The 20,220-nt window shown below is 39.4% G+C and overlaps 1 protein-coding gene across 1 annotated transcript in view; it reads left to right on the top strand.

The window, feature by feature from the left end:
- The window catches only part of AFAP1 (actin filament associated protein 1), a 155,747-nt gene that overhangs the window by 121,789 nt on the left and 13,738 nt on the right, over positions 1-20,220 (top strand). Inside the window, exons 9-13 of the mRNA XM_067558865.1 lie at positions 1,679-1,828; positions 5,625-5,836; positions 9,746-9,891; positions 15,624-15,741; positions 17,345-17,602. Of these exons, the coding sequence (XP_067414966.1) occupies positions 1,679-1,828; positions 5,625-5,836; positions 9,746-9,891; positions 15,624-15,741; positions 17,345-17,602 (884 nt within the window). The remainder of the gene's footprint in view (positions 1-1,678; positions 1,829-5,624; positions 5,837-9,745; positions 9,892-15,623; positions 15,742-17,344; positions 17,603-20,220) is intronic.

Genomic DNA, 20,220 nt, shown 5'->3' with positions numbered 1-20,220 from the left:
TCCCCGCCTCCGACTCCTGACAGCGGTAGGGGCACCCGGCACCTCGCAGTGCCATCCACACTCGATGCCTTTCAAGGACCCAAGGATTTGCTTTTGCTCCCTGTGCTGCCTACTCCTCGGGAGGAGAGACCTCTGCGTTGAGTCCCCGTGTCACGGTAGCCACCAAGAGTGTGTCCAGGGGCAAGCCCATGATGGAGGCCCCACACAGATCCCCAACGCCTCAACACTGCTCTCCCTACCCCACATCGGTCACTAACTCCCTAGCAGCCAGTCACCAGGACTCTGTTACGAGTCCCCAGAGCACTGCCACCGACTCATGGTATCTGTCCCTGGGCCGTCGGTACTGATCCATGGAGCCTCGACACAGGTCATCAGGGTCTCTGCGCCAATCCCCAGATACTCAGCACCGATCAACAGAGTCCCGGCAGTGCTCCCTAGTACTGAGACACCACACCTCCCGATGCACTAAAGAGTGGAGACAAGGTTATGAGCAGGCAAAGGTCACACCTCCTGCCACTCTGACAGCCCATTCAACAAGCTCACAGGCTTCATCAGTGGCTTTCTTAGCTCAGGTTCCAATACAGGACATTTGCAGGGCAACGACTTGGTCTTCTGTTCATACCTTCACCTCCCACTATGCCATCACGCAACAGTCCCGGAACGATGCGGGCTTTGGCAGAGCGGTATTGCAATCAGCATGTCTATGAACTCCTGGCCCACCTCCAGAGGTACTGCTTGTGAGTCACCGGACATGGAATGGACATTAGCAAGCACTTGAAGAATTAAAAATGGTTACTAGCCTTCCATAACTGTTGTTCTTTGAAACGTGTTGTTCATGTCCATTCCATGACCCATCCTCCTTCCCCTCTGTCAGAGTTCCAGCAAGAAGGAACTGAAGAGGGTGGGGGCCAAGCAGCGCCCCTTATACCAGCATATATTCACACCACTGCAGAGGGCGCTAGAGCCTGCCCTATGGATACCACTGAGGGAAAAATCTCAGGCACCAGTGCATGTGGCACATGTACAGCTGACATGGACTTGATATGAGCAACGCATCTCGAAGAACAACAGTAATGGAAGGTTAGTAACTGTTTTTTATCTTATTATACATGCCTTTCCCAAAGACCTGTTCTGATCTGTGAAGTTACCCTGACCTAGTTCCAGTAATAGGAATATTTTTGCCAGGCGTTTGCTCAGTGGAAGAATGGTCTGATTCATTGCCATGGTATTATGATGGAAATGCAGTTAAGGAACAAAGACAGGAGATCATCCAACTTCATTTTTATTTCACTGTAGATACAGGTTGAATGTACTGCATGGAATTACCTCAATCACACTTCTGAATTAGAAGACGATTGTAGTGGAGTGAAGCAATTAGACTAATGAATTTAAATGATAAACTTTTTTTATTTCTTACTTTTGCGTGTGCCATGTTTTTGATATTATGCTGGGCATGTGATATGGGCATCAACATTAAAGGGGCCTGCAGTTGCATGTCTCTTGTCAGAAGGCAGCTGCTTTGTCCTTTCCAAATGCTCATGTTAAGTATTAAGTCAGTTTTGTCCATGTTTGCATATTTGCAGGGCAGTTGCTTTCCTTTCTATTTTGATCCATGTGTTTTAGTATAATTGGTCTCATTCAAACATACTAAGATGTACATTTTTGTTTTTCTTGATAGTTAAGAGGAAAAAGAGTTCCAAGTCAGAGACCAAGGGTACAGTGACTAAAGTAACAGGGAAAAAAATAACAAAGATCATCAGTTTAGGAAAGAAAAAGCCATCAACCGATGAACAGACCTCATCAGCTGAGGAAGATGTTCCAACCTGTGGTAAGTGATTTGACTTTCTTTGATTTTCAAGCTTATACTGCAGCTAAAGTGTTATAGAATCCTGGTCTAGCAGTTCATATACGATTGCCCCTACTGCATTGGTTTTTAGATCAGTTTGTATTGTGCAAAACTTTACAAAATGACTAATTTTTTGTAGACCATTTCCCCACTCAATCCTGATTCCTCACCTTCCCTGTGGTAACCATAGTACACTTGGTAACATCAGGATAGTATTTAAATACTTAAGGAGACCAGGTTAAAATGTGATAGGTATATTTGCTTGCTTAATTCTTTTCCATCCCCATTTTGTAGCCATGCTGTTTATTCTCTCTCCCTGCCTGTAGGTCTGTGTGTATTAGTGCTGACCTTTCCCTCATTCCCAACAGCTCCTTTTCTTTCCAGGCCACGTTACAATTAGGTTTTGTTTTCCCATTTTAGTGACAATTCCATATGTGAACATAGCTCAGTTTAAAGAAACACCTAAAAAAGAAAGCCACGAAGCAGCTATACAGAGTTCAAAGGTGCTGAAGGGGATTATTTTGCCCCTTGAGATGATCAGAAAAGTCTCTGGAAACCCTAAAAGAGGTAATTTATTGGGCAGCAAGTGACAGAAAGCATCATTGCTTAAAACCCGACAGCTGCTTCACCATTGTGATAGAAGCAGCTCCATGGACCACCTTGGAACACTTCCTAGACCACAGGTGGTCCACAGATCACAGCTGCTGGAAAAAGCAAAGTCCAGCTATCTTCTGCAACATCTGGCTTCCATGGAAGTTAAAAACTTTCTGGGCTTTGCAGTTTATTGACTACTCTCTATTATGTGAGATATTTCTTTTCTCAGAATATCTTCCTCCAGAATATGGTTTATATAATCTAATTGATAGTATTTCTATAGTGTCTATCTAGTATCTGAGCATTTAATATAGTCATTAGTATTGTTGGTAATGGGTTTTACTCAACAGTCTTTTTAGGTTTTATTTGGAAATATATGTTACTAATGCTTCTGCTTTGGCCATTGTGGGAAGCCTTGCGGAGGAAGGAGTTTTGCAACAATTTCAAAAATTGGCTCATTCCTGCTGGCTGCTCCATAGTTAGGGGCTTTTTTCACTGCAAATGCCTTACCTCCAAATCGAAAAAGGAAAAAGACAAATGAAGTTGTGGTGAGGCAACACAAGGTGAGGAGAAAAAGAAATCCCTCTGCAATCTGGCAATCACAAGGAGGGGTCATCAAAATTGGATTGCTTCTGTTTGTAAATCTGGCCAATAGGCACAGCTTGAAGCTGTCTCTCCTTCTCCCTCCACCCCCCTCACCCTCCATTTAAGACCATGAACAGGATTTGGCTACATGCTGATTTTTTAAAGTTATAAATAGAGCCATTTGGGAGGAATAAAAGGGGAGACTTTTAATTCAAGGAAATGACATTGCCTGGGAAAGCTTCTGAGACAGGCACAAAGGGAGAAAAAAGAGAGATTTACTTAAATAGTAAGGACCCATCATCCTTCCTAAATAGGTCAGGCAACACCTGAGAAGGCATTTCCATCCCTAGGTTGTATCATTTTGCACCAGCCACACAATCTGTGGTGCAGATGAGGGAAGGGGGGGAGGGAATACTGAGAATTCTAAGTAATCAAGATCCAAAGGTTCTTTCCTTCTACAGATTTCCCCTGGTGGTTTTTTTGTTTTTTGTTTTTGTTCTTTTTTGGGGGGTGGGGAGCTTGGCATCGTCCATGGGTTGCACAGTTCAAATATGCTCATATATTCTGGTGGATCAAGTCCCAAAGTTGTAACCATGATGTTGGAATGGAAACCCAGAAAATTAAACTATATAACACATAATTTTAATGAAAACCAAAGAGATAGCTATCCAGAATGAATAAGAGCTTTTCTCCTTGTGACTGAAAATGAAAATCAGCAATGAGGTAGAAGATTAGTCATTTCATATAAATTCTGCCCCTAAGATGTCATTCAATCCTTTTCTCTTTTTTTAATAGACTATTTGGAAGTGGAAATATACTGTCTATAATTCATGTACCATATGTTATGGGGAGCCAAGTTCAAATGTCTTTTTTTCTTCCAATTTAAACTAGAAAGCAAGTGGTTTAACTAAACCTAAGATGAAGGTGTTCTTGGGGTTTTTTGTTTTGTTTTGTTTAGTTTTTAAGTTACTTTTAATTTCAGTGAAATCAGTGGAGGTGTTTTGATTCTGCTTTAAAATTTCCCTGCAGTGTTGTGAACCCAAAGAACAATGGAAGTGTGTTTTACACAACATTAAATATGATTAGCAACAAGTAAAACTGACTACTCTGATTTAGCTGTTCTAACTAAGGCTCTGTCTACACTACAAATTCGCTGCCGTCAGATTGATTTATTCAGTTCGATTGAGTGGCAGTGAAGACATGCTCAATCAATTCGGAAGTCCATCTAATAAAACCACATCCCCAAAAAGCGTAGTGCTGCGTTGAGGGGTATGCATATGCCGTCGGCACAATGTTGTGGAGACGGCATGCTAAACGGAAGTTATGAAGTCAACAGGAGTTATGCAAGCTACTCTGTGTAGCTTACGTAACCCATCGACTGCCACCGAATTTCGCCGGCAGTGTAGACCAGGCCAGAGTAGAACAAATTGCAGAATGATGCTGAATGAATCCAGTTTAATGGGTGTTTATGAAATTGTTTTCAGACATCATAGACACAAGCTCACTCTCTGAGCATCTCACAGTAGCACAGGATTTTCTCCCAGTGATCTGCAGCCCCATGGTGTGTCATTTTTCAACCCTCTTTAAACTTACTTTCCTGAATATCACCATATTTGACTTACTGTCCATCAGCATAAAAATTTTCACTGGGTTTGTAACCAGTTAGTGGCGTGGTTGGTTCTACACATGTTTCTTGTGTACATGTAACATGATTAACAACACATGGTAATCATGGCAGCTATAATGGTGTCTTGCCCTCCTCAACAGCTTAGGTTTGCTATATAGTTGTTTTCCTGCAGGCAAGTCATAATATTCATATTTTGTTGTGCAGCTGGGACTTCCTAATCATGCCTGTGTAACCACTTTTGCTGATCCTGTTTCCTCCCAGCTCTCTAAGCAGTGGAATATCTTTTGAGTGCTTAATCCCATGTGCTGAAGTGCTGTTTTATGTGTGTGTACATTAGGCCCCTTATTCCTTGTTGAGTCATCATGGGTTAGCTGTTTTCCCAAAAAACACTGTGAAAATACAGTTAGCAGTGTGTTGGATCTGGATGCACCAACACAACTGTGGAATATGGGTCAGTTCTGAAAAAGCTGTATGAGTACAAATCAACTGTGTATGTAACTGTCTCACATGAGCAGATTATGTTTCAACTATAGTCTGATATCCTGAAACCTTTCAAATTATGTTCTTAAATACCATCCTACTTTGAGGTTCACACTCAGGACATCTCTTGATTCCCACACCCACCTCCATTTTTACTAAAATCTTGGGGAAACCCTTTGGCAGATGAGCTCCTGTACATTCAGCCCTTAACCATCACTAACTGAGCACAGTCATTTGCATATGTTCTGAATATGACCAGGATCAAATCTTTATAGGCCATGTTTTCTGAGTTATTGGTATAGTGTGAGTTCTAGTTTAAAAAAAAAAAAGAGGACCATTTATTTGTCATCTTAAGATCAACTGGATTTTCAGTCTGCATTTACAGGAATAAGTTTAATACATACTAGCATTACATTGAAAAATTCAAGTTTCTTTTTTTAAAAAAAGGTGGGGGGGAGAGGATAAAGTATCGTATTTTTTGTTTTCTTGCAGGATATCTCAACGTGCTCTCAAATAACCGGTGGCGTGAACGCTGGTGCAGAGTGAAAGATAATAAACTCATTTTCCATAAGGATAGAACGGATCTGAAGACCCACATTGTTTCTATTCCTCTACGTGGCTGTGAAGTCATCCCAGGCTTGGATTCCAAGCATCCCTTGACTTTCCGTCTGCTTCGAAATGGACAGGAGGTTGCCGTGTTAGAGGTGCGATTGTTTATTGATGGGCATGCTTTGCAGAGATGCACATGGGCTAATTACATGACCTCTCATTCATGCATCCTGCCTTTCAAAATGCTTTCCACATTTAAATAATATTTGTTCCCCAGCTCTGTAATTCTATTACAGAAAGAAACAAATTAAGAGTTACAGGCAAAAGAGACTTGTCTGGATGAGAATTGATGTAAGGTGAAAATCCTAATGCTGTTGATTTTTAACTTAGAAAAATCTTCCCTGTTAAGATGTTTTCAGCTGTCTCTCTTTCCATTCTGACCTTTTCTCTTCCCTTTATAAGTGCCTGTGCTCCTCCCCTTCTGTCAAGTAGGTAACTCAGAATACAGACAACTGAGCGCTAATTAAATAAAATGGCTGTGGCTCACTGCACTGAAGATTGGAATTCTGGATCTGTATTTCTCCTGGGCACATTAATCAACTTTAAGATTTGTTATTCTGAAGTCATCATCAGGTGCTGTATCTACGCTAGAGAAATTTTGTTCCTAGCCACAAGTTGGGCCTACTGCCATGCACACCACACCTGTAAATAGTGACACACTCCCAGTGGTACCACATTATACCATCATTTACATTAGACTTGTTTCAAGCAAGGCTAAGCACTGTGTACCCTTCCATGGTGCTTATTTCCAACATTGAAGTGTGGATGGAAAATGCTGGCATAATAGCCCAAGCATCGCAAATAGCCGTAGTGCTGCTGTCCCATAGCAATGTCCTCTTTAATCTGCTTTCTGCATTGTGCTGCACGAGGATCAGATGCACCAGAAGAAAATTACCTGTACCAATAGTATTGCCTACATTGTAAAGCTTATATATGTGAACTATTTTATGAGCATCAATTTCTTCCAGACCACCATCCAGCAATGAGCTAAGCATGCTTCCATGGAAATATGCACATGTGCCCCAGATGGGCAGGTATTGCTGACCTCTGGGACAACCAGGTGTCCGAGCACCTTGCTGAGGAAGGAATTATTTGGTCTGGCAGGCAGCGGTAGCAAAAGATTGAGATCCTTAATAAGACCAAAGAGGCAAGGAGAAAAACCTGTCCATTTTTCTAAGGAGCTGAACAGAGTACTTGACACCCATCCTTATCTGCAGCTTAATGCAAAGCTGGACGAGTACAGAAGCTCCCTGTCTTGCAGTTGAGCAGGAGGAGGAGGAGCAAGATGCCATGCTAAAGAAATTGACTAGGGTTACCCAAGAACTTTTTGGAATCTCAGGGAGGTTTAAAAAAAAAGAGGGAAGACAAAATCGAGATGTTAACAAAATTGGAGAAACTAAAAGACATGCAAAGAAGAAATTCTTTAAAGGCCTGTACACCAATGCTAGGAGGCTGGGTAATAGCCAAGAAGAATTGGAATTCTTTATTTATTTCCTGAGCATAAATTTGATCAAGTTGGCATTATTGAAACCTGGTGGGATGATTCTTACAACTGGAATGTTAAATCAATGGTTATAACCTGTTAAAGAAGGGTGAGGGGAAGGGGTACTCTAAGCCAAGAATTGCATTAACTGTTTCTGAGACCCTTATAACTCAGAAAAAAATCATCTTGAATTCTTATGGATCTGTGTCCTAACTGCTAAAACACAAGATGGGATATTAGTTGGTGTCCACCAAATCACACAAGTAAACAGGATGCTCACCTCCTTATACACTAGGAGCTCACTAGACCATTAATGTTGATTTTCAATAAGTCTTGGAGCACTGGGGAAGTTCCAGAAGACTGGATGAAAACTAATATTGTGCCCATTTTTAAAAAGAGGTGAACATGGTGACCTGGATAATTATAGGCCTCTGTCTGTCTGACATCAATCCTGGATAAGAAGGGAGTGGCTTATATGGGACTCTATTAATAAAGAATTGCAAGGGTAATTAATAGAGGGTAATTAATGCCAATCAGCATGAGTTTATGGAAAATAGATCCTATCAAACTAAATTGATACCTTTAATCAATCAAACATTTTATTTCATCAAAAAGTTAATAGTGTTGATTTAAAATACCTAGACTTCTGTAAGACGCATGATATTTTGTTTAAAAATCTAGAAAGATGTAAAATTAATATGGCACACATGAAAAGGATTAAAACCTGGATAATTGATAGGTCTCAAAATGTAAACAGAATCATCATTGAACAAATGTGTTCTTAGCGGGGTCCCACACAAATAGGTTCTTACCCCTATACTTTTAAACATTTTTATTAATGATCTGGAAGGAAATATAAAATCATCCCTGATGAAGATTACAGATAACAAAAAATAATTAGAGGAGTAATAAATAATAAAGAGGGGACAGATCACTGATTCAGAGTAATCTGGATCACTTGGTGAGCGGGGTGCAATCAAACAATGCATTTTAGTATGGCTAAAGGTAAACGTATAAATCTAGGAACAAAGAATGTAGGCCATACTTACAGGATGGGGGCTCTATCCCGGGGAGCTGTGACTCTGAAAAAGATTTGGGGGTTATGGTGGATAATCATGTGAATATGAGCCAAAAGGGCTAATGTGATCCTTGGATGCATAGACAGGGCAATCTCAGGTAGGAGTTATTTTACCTTGGTATTTGACACTAGTGTGACCGCTGTTGGAATGCTGGGTCCAGTTCTCATGTCCACAGTTTAAGAAGGATGCTGATAAATTTGAGAGTGTTCAAAGAAGAGCCACAAGAATGATTAAAGGATTGGAAAAGATGTCTTATAGTGATAGACTCAAAGAGACAATCTATTTAGTTGAACACAGAGAAGATTATGGGGTGACTTGATTACAGTCTATAAGTACCTACATGGGGAACAAATATTTAATAAACAGCTCTTCAATCTAGCAGGGGAAGGTATAACATCATCCAATGTCTGGAAGTTGAAGCTAGATAAATTCAGACTGGAAATAAGACACATATTTTTAACAATGAGGGTAATTACCCCGTTGGAACAACTTACTTATGCATCATGGTGGATTCTCCATCACTGACCATATTTAAATCAAGATTGGATGTTTTTTCTAAAAGATATGTGGTAGGAGTTATTTTGGGGAAGATGTGTGGCCTGTGTTATACCAGAGGTCTGACTAGATGGCTTGGATTCTATGAGTTCCAAGAACAGGAGACTGCATCTTCTGACAACTGCTGAGCCAATTTGAGAGAATGTGCTCTTACTTAACGCAGGAAATAGTTATAAGATGGAAAACTACATTAGAGAGCTCCATGCTTGTGTTATTTAATGTCTCCACACATTCTGGGATATTTATTTTGAATTATTTCAGAAACATTTAAAATATAATTTTTTAAAATGTCCTTTTAGAAAAAACAAGAAATATTGAAATGCTTATAAAATTGTATGAACATTTTCCAAAAAAAAAAAAGGGGGGGAAAATCATTCAATTTCAAAAATTCAAAAACTAGAATAATTTCCATATTTTTCATTCCCTTCCTCCTTTTTTTTCAACCTGCTCTAATATTTCTTTGTCCAAGATTATCCTGCCTTTAAAATTTGGACACATTACCTTTCTTAAAAACTTAAGCCTTGTAGTGAAAAACATTTGTCTCAGCTTTCAATTTTCTGAAATCTAAAATAAGCAAGATGTATGCTTAGATACACTGGCTTCATGCATTTATATTTTCTTTCGTTTGCTGGAACTGTTCATCTTGCTTTACTCCATAATCTATGAACATTTTGTTGCCTTAAATGAGTTTGTTATGGCCGAATAACCTCAGTGAACATTACTCTTTGTTAGTACAATCTGGCAAATGTGATCCACAGCTTCATATGTAACATTATATCAAAAGTGTTAGGGGGAAAAAAAGCATAATTATGATGTAATTAATATTAAAAAGCTATTGTTTCAGTTATAACTGATGAGTTTTACATAAGATCTTCTTGTCTTCATAGGCATCATCATCTGAAGACATGGGCAGATGGATTGGGATTTTACTGGCTGAAACTGGTTCATCTACAGATCCTGGAGCTCTGCACTATGACTATATTGATGTGGAGATGACGGCAAGCGTCATACAAGCTGCAAAACAGACCTTCTGGTAAGACTCATTAAAGCAGTTTAAGGGCGTTTTCAGTAATTTCAGAATTTGCAGCCTTATGTTAGTTTTGGTGTCAAGAGACCTTATCAAACTTTCCTTTTTTGGCCAAGATATTAAATTCTTGAAGGATTGAAATCTTGAGTCTCTGAGCATATTAGATTGTTTAAGATTATCTGGCATCTGGCTAACTATTGCAAGAGAGATAGAATATGTCCACTTTTATGTTGTATTAAACTCTCACACTTTGTAAATGTAAGAGGACTCTACTATTTTTAATCCGTTCTTCCTGGCAGCCCTAGAGATACCACTTCAAATGATCAAATAAGTGAAGTTTCGCCACAGTTTAGTCACAATAGCTTATGTTGGCTATATTCACGTTTCAAGTGTTAACAGAACTAATGTAAATTCACAGGATTGGTTTAGCCCTTGAACAATCACATCCTCAGTACTCAACAGAAATACTGGTTTTCTGATTGATTACAACACTCTGTAACCCAAGAAACCCTCCTTTGTGCTATGACTGCAAAGGTGTGAATTGCCCACTTCATTTTAAATGATCTCTTGCAACTTGTGTTTACCACATAATCTAAACAATCTCTCCCATGTTGTATTTAACTGTGGTACTCTATTACCTTTCCCAGACCTGAAGAAGAGCTCTGTGTAGCTCAAAAGCTTGTCTCTTTCACTAACAGAAGTTGGTCCAATAAAAGATATTAACTCACCCATATTGTCTCTCTCTCATAGCCCCACTACATCCAATTGTTCCTTGTTTAAAAGCCTGCTGCATTTGTGAAATTCACACCAATACATGAATTCGAAATATAGTGTAGATTTCTTTAGTGTATTCCTCATGATAGACTTTGTCATGGAATCCAGCTGCGGTCTGAACTTAGAGGCAGCATGTAGACACACTCACGGTCCCCCAACACACACACACTCTCTCTCTCTCTCTCTCTCTCTCTCTCACACACTCACACTCACACTCACACAGTCCCTGTCACGTACTCTTCCATCCCCCACTCATATACTTCTATGGGCTTCTTGTGTCTGTCAATGTCAGTTTGGCTGACAGGGCAGTTGAAAAGCGGCTGTCAGTCTAGTAGGATGCCCAAGGAACAATGGGATTCAGAAACCTTCATCATGTGACACTGTGCCTGCCTCATGAGGCATTGCAAACCCTTCCTTCCAAAGCACTCTGCGTTGCACAGTGGGATAGCTACCCACAGTGCACTACTCCCTGTGTCGATGCAAGAACTGGTAGTGTGAATGCACTATATTGACAACAACGAGCATAGTGAGGACACGCAACAGCAGTTTAATTACAGCGGTAGCTGGACGCTGGCATATAACTTGCGTTGACAAAACTCTGTAGTGTAGACAAGGCCTAAGAAATATGTTTATGTAGTCATTCGAAGCACTTTACAATATCAAATCAGCGTTAGATGTGATGTGATGCTCAACTCTTGAATGGGATTCTGGTGTGGATGAGTGTATGGGGAGGGGAGATCCCTTTGCAGACAAAGGAAGTGGTTTTACAAAGTGTGGATAGAGGATATCTTGGCAAGATAGTTTACTAGGACTTTATGCACTGGATTCTGCAAGGTGCTGAGTGACCTCAACTCTCATTGAAATCACTGGGACTCAGCACTTGGTAGAATCAAGCCCAATATACCCATCATAAATATGAATAGACTAACAATACAAAAAGGGTGAAAACCTAGCATAGCTTTCTTTTGGAAATACTGTACTGTCATCAGTGTAGTGTCAGGAGAACTGCAGAGTGAAAAAATGAGATGTTTCATTCATGCTCTAGTTTGAATGGCTTTTGATAGAAATCAGGGTTGGCTCACCTTTTACCACAATCCCATGTTTGTTAAATCCAAGTAATTTTGATAGAATCATAATGCAGTTAATTTAGAGTCTTGTGCTTATATACGTTTTGAAGTTAATAGGTCTCAGAAAAGCTTTTCCTGTGGCATGCATTTTTCGCTTCCATCAGCATCCAGTGATAACCACATGTAAAAGAAGCAGGATGGAAATGTTTTTCCCTGAATACCACTCAGCTATCATTTTATGAACAAATGTGATACTAATTGAAGCCAAGTGGAAAAAAAAGCAAATGCCATTAGACCACATATTAGAAAGGAATGTCAAATCTAACTTGCAAAATAATAACAAAAATTCCCTACCACGAATTTGTTTACATTTTTTGTACCACAATAAAGTGAATGTAAGAGCTTATCAGTAAGCAACCTAGAGCCTTTCTCTTTTAACTTCTGATCCAATTATTCTTGTAAAATTAGAAGGAGAAATGAGGTAGCCTTTCTTATCCATCCACACAGCTAAAATTCTTGCATCTCAATTACTACGTCTTTCTCTCTGGCCTCAACTAATGCAAACTTGCCTCGTTCATATCCATTCAGAATGCTTCTGCAAAGATCACTGTTCTACCCTATCATTTTATTGTTTCTGTTTTGTCTTATTGTAGCACCTGGGAGCCCTAATCATGGACTGAGACCCATTTGACCATGTCACCTCTCTCTTTGCATCCCTCCATTGGCTCCCCCTTCTCTATCACATCAACTGTAAGCTGTATGTCTTCATTTTCCAGGCTCTTTGTGGCCTATCCAATCCTGCCTATCATCTTTCATTTGCTAGCAAGACATCAACTCCCGCCTCCAATCAACCCATGATGTCAGACTCTGTCTCTTGCTATATTTTCAAAAAGTATCTTTGCTCTATCCCATAATATCTCTCATGCTTGGGAGGCACGCCCCATAAACATCCATAAAATTACCTCATTATCCTCCTTCAAAATTCTCTCTTGCTGTGATGCCTACAATAGTGGTGAAGCACTGGAATGGGTTACCTAGGGAGGTGGTGGAATCTCCATCTTTAGAGGTTTTTAAGCTGAGGCTTGACAAAGCCCTGGCTGGGATGATATAGCTGAGGTTAGTCCTGCTTTGAGCAGGGGGTTGGACTAGATGACCTCCTGAGGTCCCTTCCAACTCTAATATTCTATGGTAATACATTTGACGACAGTTAGGCTGCTAGTGTGCTGAGACTGCTGTCTGTCATGTTGACTAATATTATCTCATTGTATCCTTTTACTCCCCCTCTGTCACCTCTTGTCTTATACTTAGATAGTAAGATATTTGTATTGATAGGGATGTTCTGTATTTCTAAATATAGTCCAGAAATATTTGGGTACTGTTTCTCATTAAGGACAGCAGAAAAAAAATTGGAGTTTCCAGACAACGCTTTTTTTTTTTAAGAGCTGTATTACAGTTAGGAGCACTTTTACAGTGATGAGTTATGGTTTTTTCCCCCCTGCAAACTCTCATCTCATGATCATCTTGTTTAGTGAATCCTAATATATCTTTTTAAAAAATGCTTCTGTGTAAGAAGACTACAGATGATAAATTTCAGATTAAGGGGTTCTTTGGTAGGTTGGAGGATGTGTGTCAAAAGTCAGATTACGATGGAAAGCTAGTTATAAATATAAGACCTGATTCTGTAAATACTTACTACACATGCCAGTAACACACCATGGAGTTCAATATCATGTGCATAAAACTGCTCAATTACTTAAGTTTTTGCTGGATCAGGGCCTTGGCCAGATTCTGCCAATGTTACATAGAGCAAAGAGTCAGTAGATCAGAGTTTTTCCACATTAGGGATTACACCAAAAACATGTATGTAAAGCTGTTAATTGTAGACACCTATAAATTCTCCAAGAACTTTTATTCATCGGTGAGGAAGAAGATTGAAAGTCTTTGTCACAAAGGAAACATGTTTTGGCTGTGAAACAGTTATACAAAATATAGTGAAATTCTGTGCTGGATGTTATAATAGGCCTTGACTACTGTACAAGGTCATTATAGGATAATACTGAAAAGGTAAAATTCAACACTTGGCAGATGGCCAGCAAAAGGCCCATTTGCCATTTAGGTTCCATTTGACCTCTAAAATAAGGCTTAAAGTAGGATTTAAATGGCACATGAGCCTTGTGTTGGCCCCTCTGCAGAGGGGTGAATTTCACCATAAATCAAAAGAAAGAGTTCTTGAAAGAGTATATCAGTAGTAAAAATGTAGCAGTGAACATTGTGCCCAGCAGTTCTTTTAACCTGGAATTTGATTTATAGAGAGATAACAGGCTTATGTTTTCAAAAAGCAACATGTAATATCTTCTGGTTATAATGAAAGACTGTGGACAGTATAATCCTTCAAACACACAGTACTGCACTAGCTGGTTCTCAATTATTTTACAACTTGATGTGACATTTGCAGTATGCTCATTCTCCTGAGGATCAGATCCTGAAATGTATTGAAGGCTTTCAACTTCCAATTGAATTAAGTGGGACTTGAGAGTAGTTAGTACCTTACAGGACCAGGCTCTAAATGCTGACAATGGTTAGTTAATATTATTAAAAATCTAGCTACAGAAAACATTGTTCCTCATTCTACACAATTGGAATAAAATACAACATGGCAGGCATGCTTTTTCCACATTATTTATGACTTCTATTGAGAAACAAAAGACCATCTACCTTACTGCAAGATTTTATTTTATTTTATTAATATCAACTTCAGAATTTGAATAGTTTTATTGTAAGCCTTTATTTTTCTTCTGATCTCTCTTTATGTGCTTGAATCTTAAGGAATCTTTTTGGGATCTTATTGTATTATTGGTTCTGTTTCAGTGGTTGCTTGTGAAAGCAAATTCCTCTCTGAATCATAGTTATTGCTACTTGGGGCCCAATCCTACAAGCTGCTCCCCATGGATAGCCTTTGTTATCACAAGGAGCCTCACTGAAGTCAGTAGTGGTCTGCATAGATATTGGGATCCCACAAGACTGGATCTAAATTGTTCCTTTTTTTTTTTTTTTTTTTAATTAAAAACATTCAAAACTATAAAAAAAAAAAGTTTCCATTTCAAAGTTTTCACAAAGAAACCCCTGTGTGAGACACAGCTGGAGTGCGCGCTCATCCAGGCAGGGAGTCCAAATAACATGACAACATGTCACACAACCTGTCCCCAGTCAAAAGTTACATAGTGGCCAACCAAAAATAACAATAATTTTATAAAATGCAAAAAACATTTCGAAAGATTCTAAGAGAAGTTTTCACATAACTGAAAAATATCATTGGAACTTACAAGTTTTCAGAAAAATTTTGGTTTTCAAATATATGCTATCTTTACCAGAAAAAAATCATTTGAAAAATTCAACCAGTTCAAGGTTCCACACACATAGCATTTTGCAGGATTTGGACCTTGGTTTGCTCCAGTTCCTAAAACTATTGTAATAAAGTCTTAGGGCACTTCCCCCCATGTGCACATACACCTTCCTCATTCTGTCCTTTATAAACACAGAAGGAAACTTTTTAATGAGGCCTGGCAAACTGGTTTATATCAGCAGGTTCGCATGTAAAGCTACAGAACAGCTACAGCTGTCTCCTTCCTAGCTGTCACACAGTCCTACAGATTCTCTTATGATTATGGTACAAAAACATATGTTGAAATATTGGATGGTAGCAGCTAGATATGAGTGAAATACAGAGTTTTATTTTTCTTTCACGGAGGTTGCAGAAGAAGGAAAACGATCTGTTGCTTTAATACAAAAGAGAAAAGCTGTGTGCTTCCAGAACTGGCAGATAATCAATTGTTGGGTGTAGCACCATTGAATCATCATGAAGACTAAGGATCAAGTCGTATTTTTTGTTTTGTATAGTTTTATGAACAGACGTGTTATATCTACTAATCCATATCGGGGAAGCACTGCCAATGGCTACGCATGTCCCAGTGGAATGGCACTTCATTATGATGATGTTCCTTGCATAAATGGATCGGTAAGAATTTATTTTTTACAGTGCAAATGGCTTACATGTGTTGAATGAAGGACAACTGAAAACTATATTACCTCATTGAGCGCCACTGGGCAGATTCCAAATGAACTCAAATTTTCTACTCTTCATAATCAAGAATCACAAAACCTGTCTCTCATCTACAGACTTTTGAGGGAGTGGGACATATTGTTTAAATTAACTTGTACATGAGCCAGTTTATATTTATACAAACAACTATGGATCAGTTTGTGCCAAGTCCATTTATAAACCCTTGAATTTTTAAAAAGAAACCTTCATTAGACCAAGGCAAACCTAAGGTCTTGATTGTGCTAGGACCTGTTTTGGGTGTTGTAAGTGTGAAGAAACAACGAACCATCATACCTCGTTCTGGGCTCTCTTGCAGGAGTATGGCACTATCCAAGGGATAGCTGTCAGTGGAGCTATCCATCCCCAAGGCAAGGTTTCCATGGACAGTTGGGCTATTCATCCCAAAGAGAGCAGGGTGAGGGCGAGGCTGTAGTCCCACCACACCCTCTGCAGTAGCCTGGTCCTGTTTAGGAGTGGGGAAAGAAGGGCATATTTGCACACAGTGGCACAGGTTCTCTAGACACTCATTTGGGGTTGCTGCACTTTAGCATAGTTCCTAATTTGGACTCTGTCTTAAAGGCAGATTTGAGACCTCACTCTGAAAACGGAGGGAAATGTACAGCAATTCAAGGCATAAGCAGTCACAAATGGGTGCAAGCTTCTCTCGTGTCATGACATTTTGGAGAATAGCAGGAAAAAGTCTCTAAGGAGTAGGGCACAGCAAAGTGTTTGGCGATTGTGAGACGTGTAGTTCCTAGGGTATGCTTAGGACTCCATCTGAGGAGGGCACTCACGCAGACAGGGTGGATTAAGGAAGGATGTCAGGTATGCAGACTCACGGCTTCTTTTAAGATTAAATGAGTGAACTGCTGGATTACTGTTACTGACTTTTCCATTTGATGGAAAGAGGAAATGGCCTGTAGCTATTTTAGATATTTATTTAGCTAAGTAATACGTTTCCAACAAATAAAATGCAGTACTAGTGCACAAGCAGCTTACAGTTTCTGGAAAGACACGTGGCCTCAAGAAAAACCTCACCATTTCTGCTAACTGCCAGGTCTGAAAACCTGTATTACCAAGCCAGTTTTAGCAGAATATGTACTAGAGATTTTCCTGAAGACTCATCTACATTGCCCATGAGTACCCCCACTATTGTCTTGTCTTATACTAGGAAGAAATTATCAACATCTGCACTGTGGCACCTTCTTTCTCAGAATTACTAACGGGAAGTAATAATAATTAGTAATAGTATAAGGGGTAACATCACAGTCCCCTTTCCTTTGATTAACAAAAAACACCAGGTGGGTTCAGGTTATGAAGCAGGTAACACAATCCTCCCTTTTCCTCAGACATCTGAACACACCATAGCTACCCACGTTTGGCTCAAATGTCAGGAAAAATTAAAATCTTGCTAAACTCAGGGTGTTTTAATTATTCTAAATAACCTGCTTATGTTTTAATTTTGCGTAGATTCTGCATGATGTTTTGTTTGCTAACAGCAAAAGTGTGTGTGTTGCAGTGGGAACTGGAAGATGGCTTTCCTACTTCTCGTAGCAGGAACATGGGAGAAGAAATGCTTTATGATAACGCAGGCCTGTACGATAACTTGCCGTCTCCGCAAATCTTTGCGCGCTATCCACCTGCTGACAGAAAAGCCAATAGGTTATCTGCTGACAAACTCTCCTCTAACCATTACAAAAACCTTGTCTCGTCCAATCTGTCCTCTGCTCAGTCTGTCACTAACACCTCTGCTGTGGGGAGGGGATCTGTCTCTCAGGTACTACAATATTTAATACTGTAACAAACCCTTTTAATACCCTTCTGTTTGTATCTTGGACTATTTCACTTGTAACACTAGAATGTTGCAATTTAAATGGGCCCAGTACAAGTAAAAGAGTTCCACCTAGATTTTAAATTCTGAAGTGGCGGTGCTATCTTCTTATTTGTCCATAAAATGTCTGCTTAGCATGTTCTTGGTGCTGTTCCTATAGCCAAAACAATCAACAGGCATGACTTTCCAAACAAAATGTAGCTGTATGATGGCAGGCCTTCCTCTGGCTTTAAGTTGGCTCCAGCACATTTCCAACTGGGCATTTCAGCACAGCTTGCCACTGTAACAAAAATATTGCATATAAATATTTCATGGACTGTCACATGCAACAGTTGCTTGTGCAAATTTCTGTGTACTGCCCTTTGAAAATTTTGGCCCCTAAATAATTTGTTTTTATTAGATGAAATACTTGGCATTTTAGTTCTAAGTGTGTTATTACTTTACTGAAACATACAATGTAACTACAGTTGACTGTTGCTTTCTTCCCCTGAGATATTTAAGATTCCCTGATTGCAGTCATAAGCTATATTACCATATCTGAGTCCATGGTGAAGGACAGTGGCATACAATTCTCAATCAGGTTATTAACCTAATTTAAAGAGATTAGTAAAATGAAGGGAATCTTTTACTTGTTTGATGCATCTGAAATAATAATGTATTCTTTACCTGACCACTTGTTTGGTCTATTTATGCATACAAAGCTATGAATATATTCAAAGCTGCCTGCATAGATATAAAAATGTTAGAACCAGGGATGAGCCTGAACAGCAAAGTTCAGGGATGTTGGTTTAGACCCATCTTTTCTTGGGTTAAAATAGAGTGCAGGAGTAGGTTACTCTCTGCACTGCCAATTCATTCATACTTTATCATTGTATATTTCAAAAGCATCTAGAAACAAATGAACAGAATATGTGCTTTAAGGAACATGTGTGTGGATACAGGTGCGAGAGCAAGTGAACTGTCTTCCAAGAACCACAGGCAAAGGTTTTTAGACTTAAAAGATTTAACCAGAGATTTTCATTGTATTGTTAAGGGGAAAATCTTTGAAATAACCTGGCAGCAGTATGCTTCAACCAAAACAATTTTTTTTCCTTTTTTTTAATTTTTAAAAATTATACTTAACTTTTAGATCCTAGCCTCCTACATTCATGCTGTTTGTATGTGCAGAGAATCCAGTACTCTGCCTTTTATAGAACATTTGAATCCTTCATTTAGTAAGTAGCAAAGAAATTCTCCGCTTTGTAGAGGATCAGTACAAAAGCTATGCACCACTTAGGTCTCACTTAAGCCTTCAAAATAGGGCTCAAAAGGTTGTTTAAATGGGACTTCTATAGATCTTTTGCAGGCCTTTTGTATAGGGGTGAATTTCACTCTAAGGTTCACCAATTCCTTTTTAGTCATTATAGGAACACTGGGCCCTAGTCTACACTAGAAAGGGTTTCAAACGCTCCTACTGTAGACAGTTTATGCTCACAAAAAGTGTGCTGTTGTCGGTACAGCTTTTATGCCAGCAAAAGAAATCATGTCCCTAACTGACATTGGCATACCATCAAAAATTTCTAGTGTAGACCTTGTCTAACTGACCAGTTAAAAGAAGAGCATGTTTTTCCATGAGCTTGTTTTAGCCAGTCAATTTGCATGTCTGGTGAAGAAGCTGCTATTTTGCTTGATTGTCTTGTAATAAATTATTCTGCAGTACTGCTCTGAAGAATTAGATAATGTTTCAAGAGTCAGATAAAATGACAAAAGCAGCATATATTTCACATCAGTTCACTTTAATGGAAAAAACAAGTGAGAAAGAAAAGGATAATTCTATCCCCTGTATTCAGTCATGCAGCGACAGGAAACCCACATGCTAGCATGGCAGTCAGCCTGTACTGCAGACTGCTCTCCAGTCATTTAGTGCCTGATTCTGCCACCCTTACTCCCCCCAGTGTAGTACCTTATATGGTAAGTGGCCCTGTTGAATTCAGTGAATTCAGTGTGGCTTCTTAGGCAGTAAAGGAGCTACTCAGCCTGACTGAGGATGACAGAAACGAGCCGTAAGTAACTTGCCTGTCAGATTCCATTTGCAACTTGTTGCTCAGGTTGCTACAAGGAATTCTAGCAATAAATATGAAATTAGGATCTTGACCCCATTAGGAAATATTACATAGCATGGCATCAACGCAATACTGTGTGAATAGACAGGGACTGTGTCTTTGCCTAAACACTCAAAGAAATTATCTGGCACAACTCACAATGGTACCGTGTCTATATCCTAAATGTACAGTAGTTGTTAAAAGCCCACATTTACCAACAGTTACCAAGTGTGGGCAGGGCTCTGATTATGTCCCTTTGTACCCATGATACACAAATTAATTTCATCCCTGTCACTACATCTTGCAGTGAGTTCAGTTTCAGTCTTTTCTTTCTGATGGGACCAGTGCCACTGTTTGTCATCACCAGGATAGAATGCAGCAATGTATTCTACTTAGGGCTCCCCTTCCACACTACATTGAAGCTTCAGCTAGTCCAGAATACAGCAACTGCCTTTGAAACAGGGCAGCCCCCTGTGACCTCAT

This window comes from Emydura macquarii, unplaced genomic scaffold (assembly GCF_026122565.2).
Source record: "Emydura macquarii macquarii isolate MOO-44397 ecotype Brisbane River unplaced genomic scaffold, CSIRO-AGI_Emac_v2 contig_2199, whole genome shotgun sequence".
Taxonomy (NCBI): Eukaryota; Metazoa; Chordata; order Testudines; family Chelidae; genus Emydura; species Emydura macquarii.
Note: the sequence above shows the minus strand (reverse complement) of the source record. Positions and strands in the feature narration are given on the sequence as shown.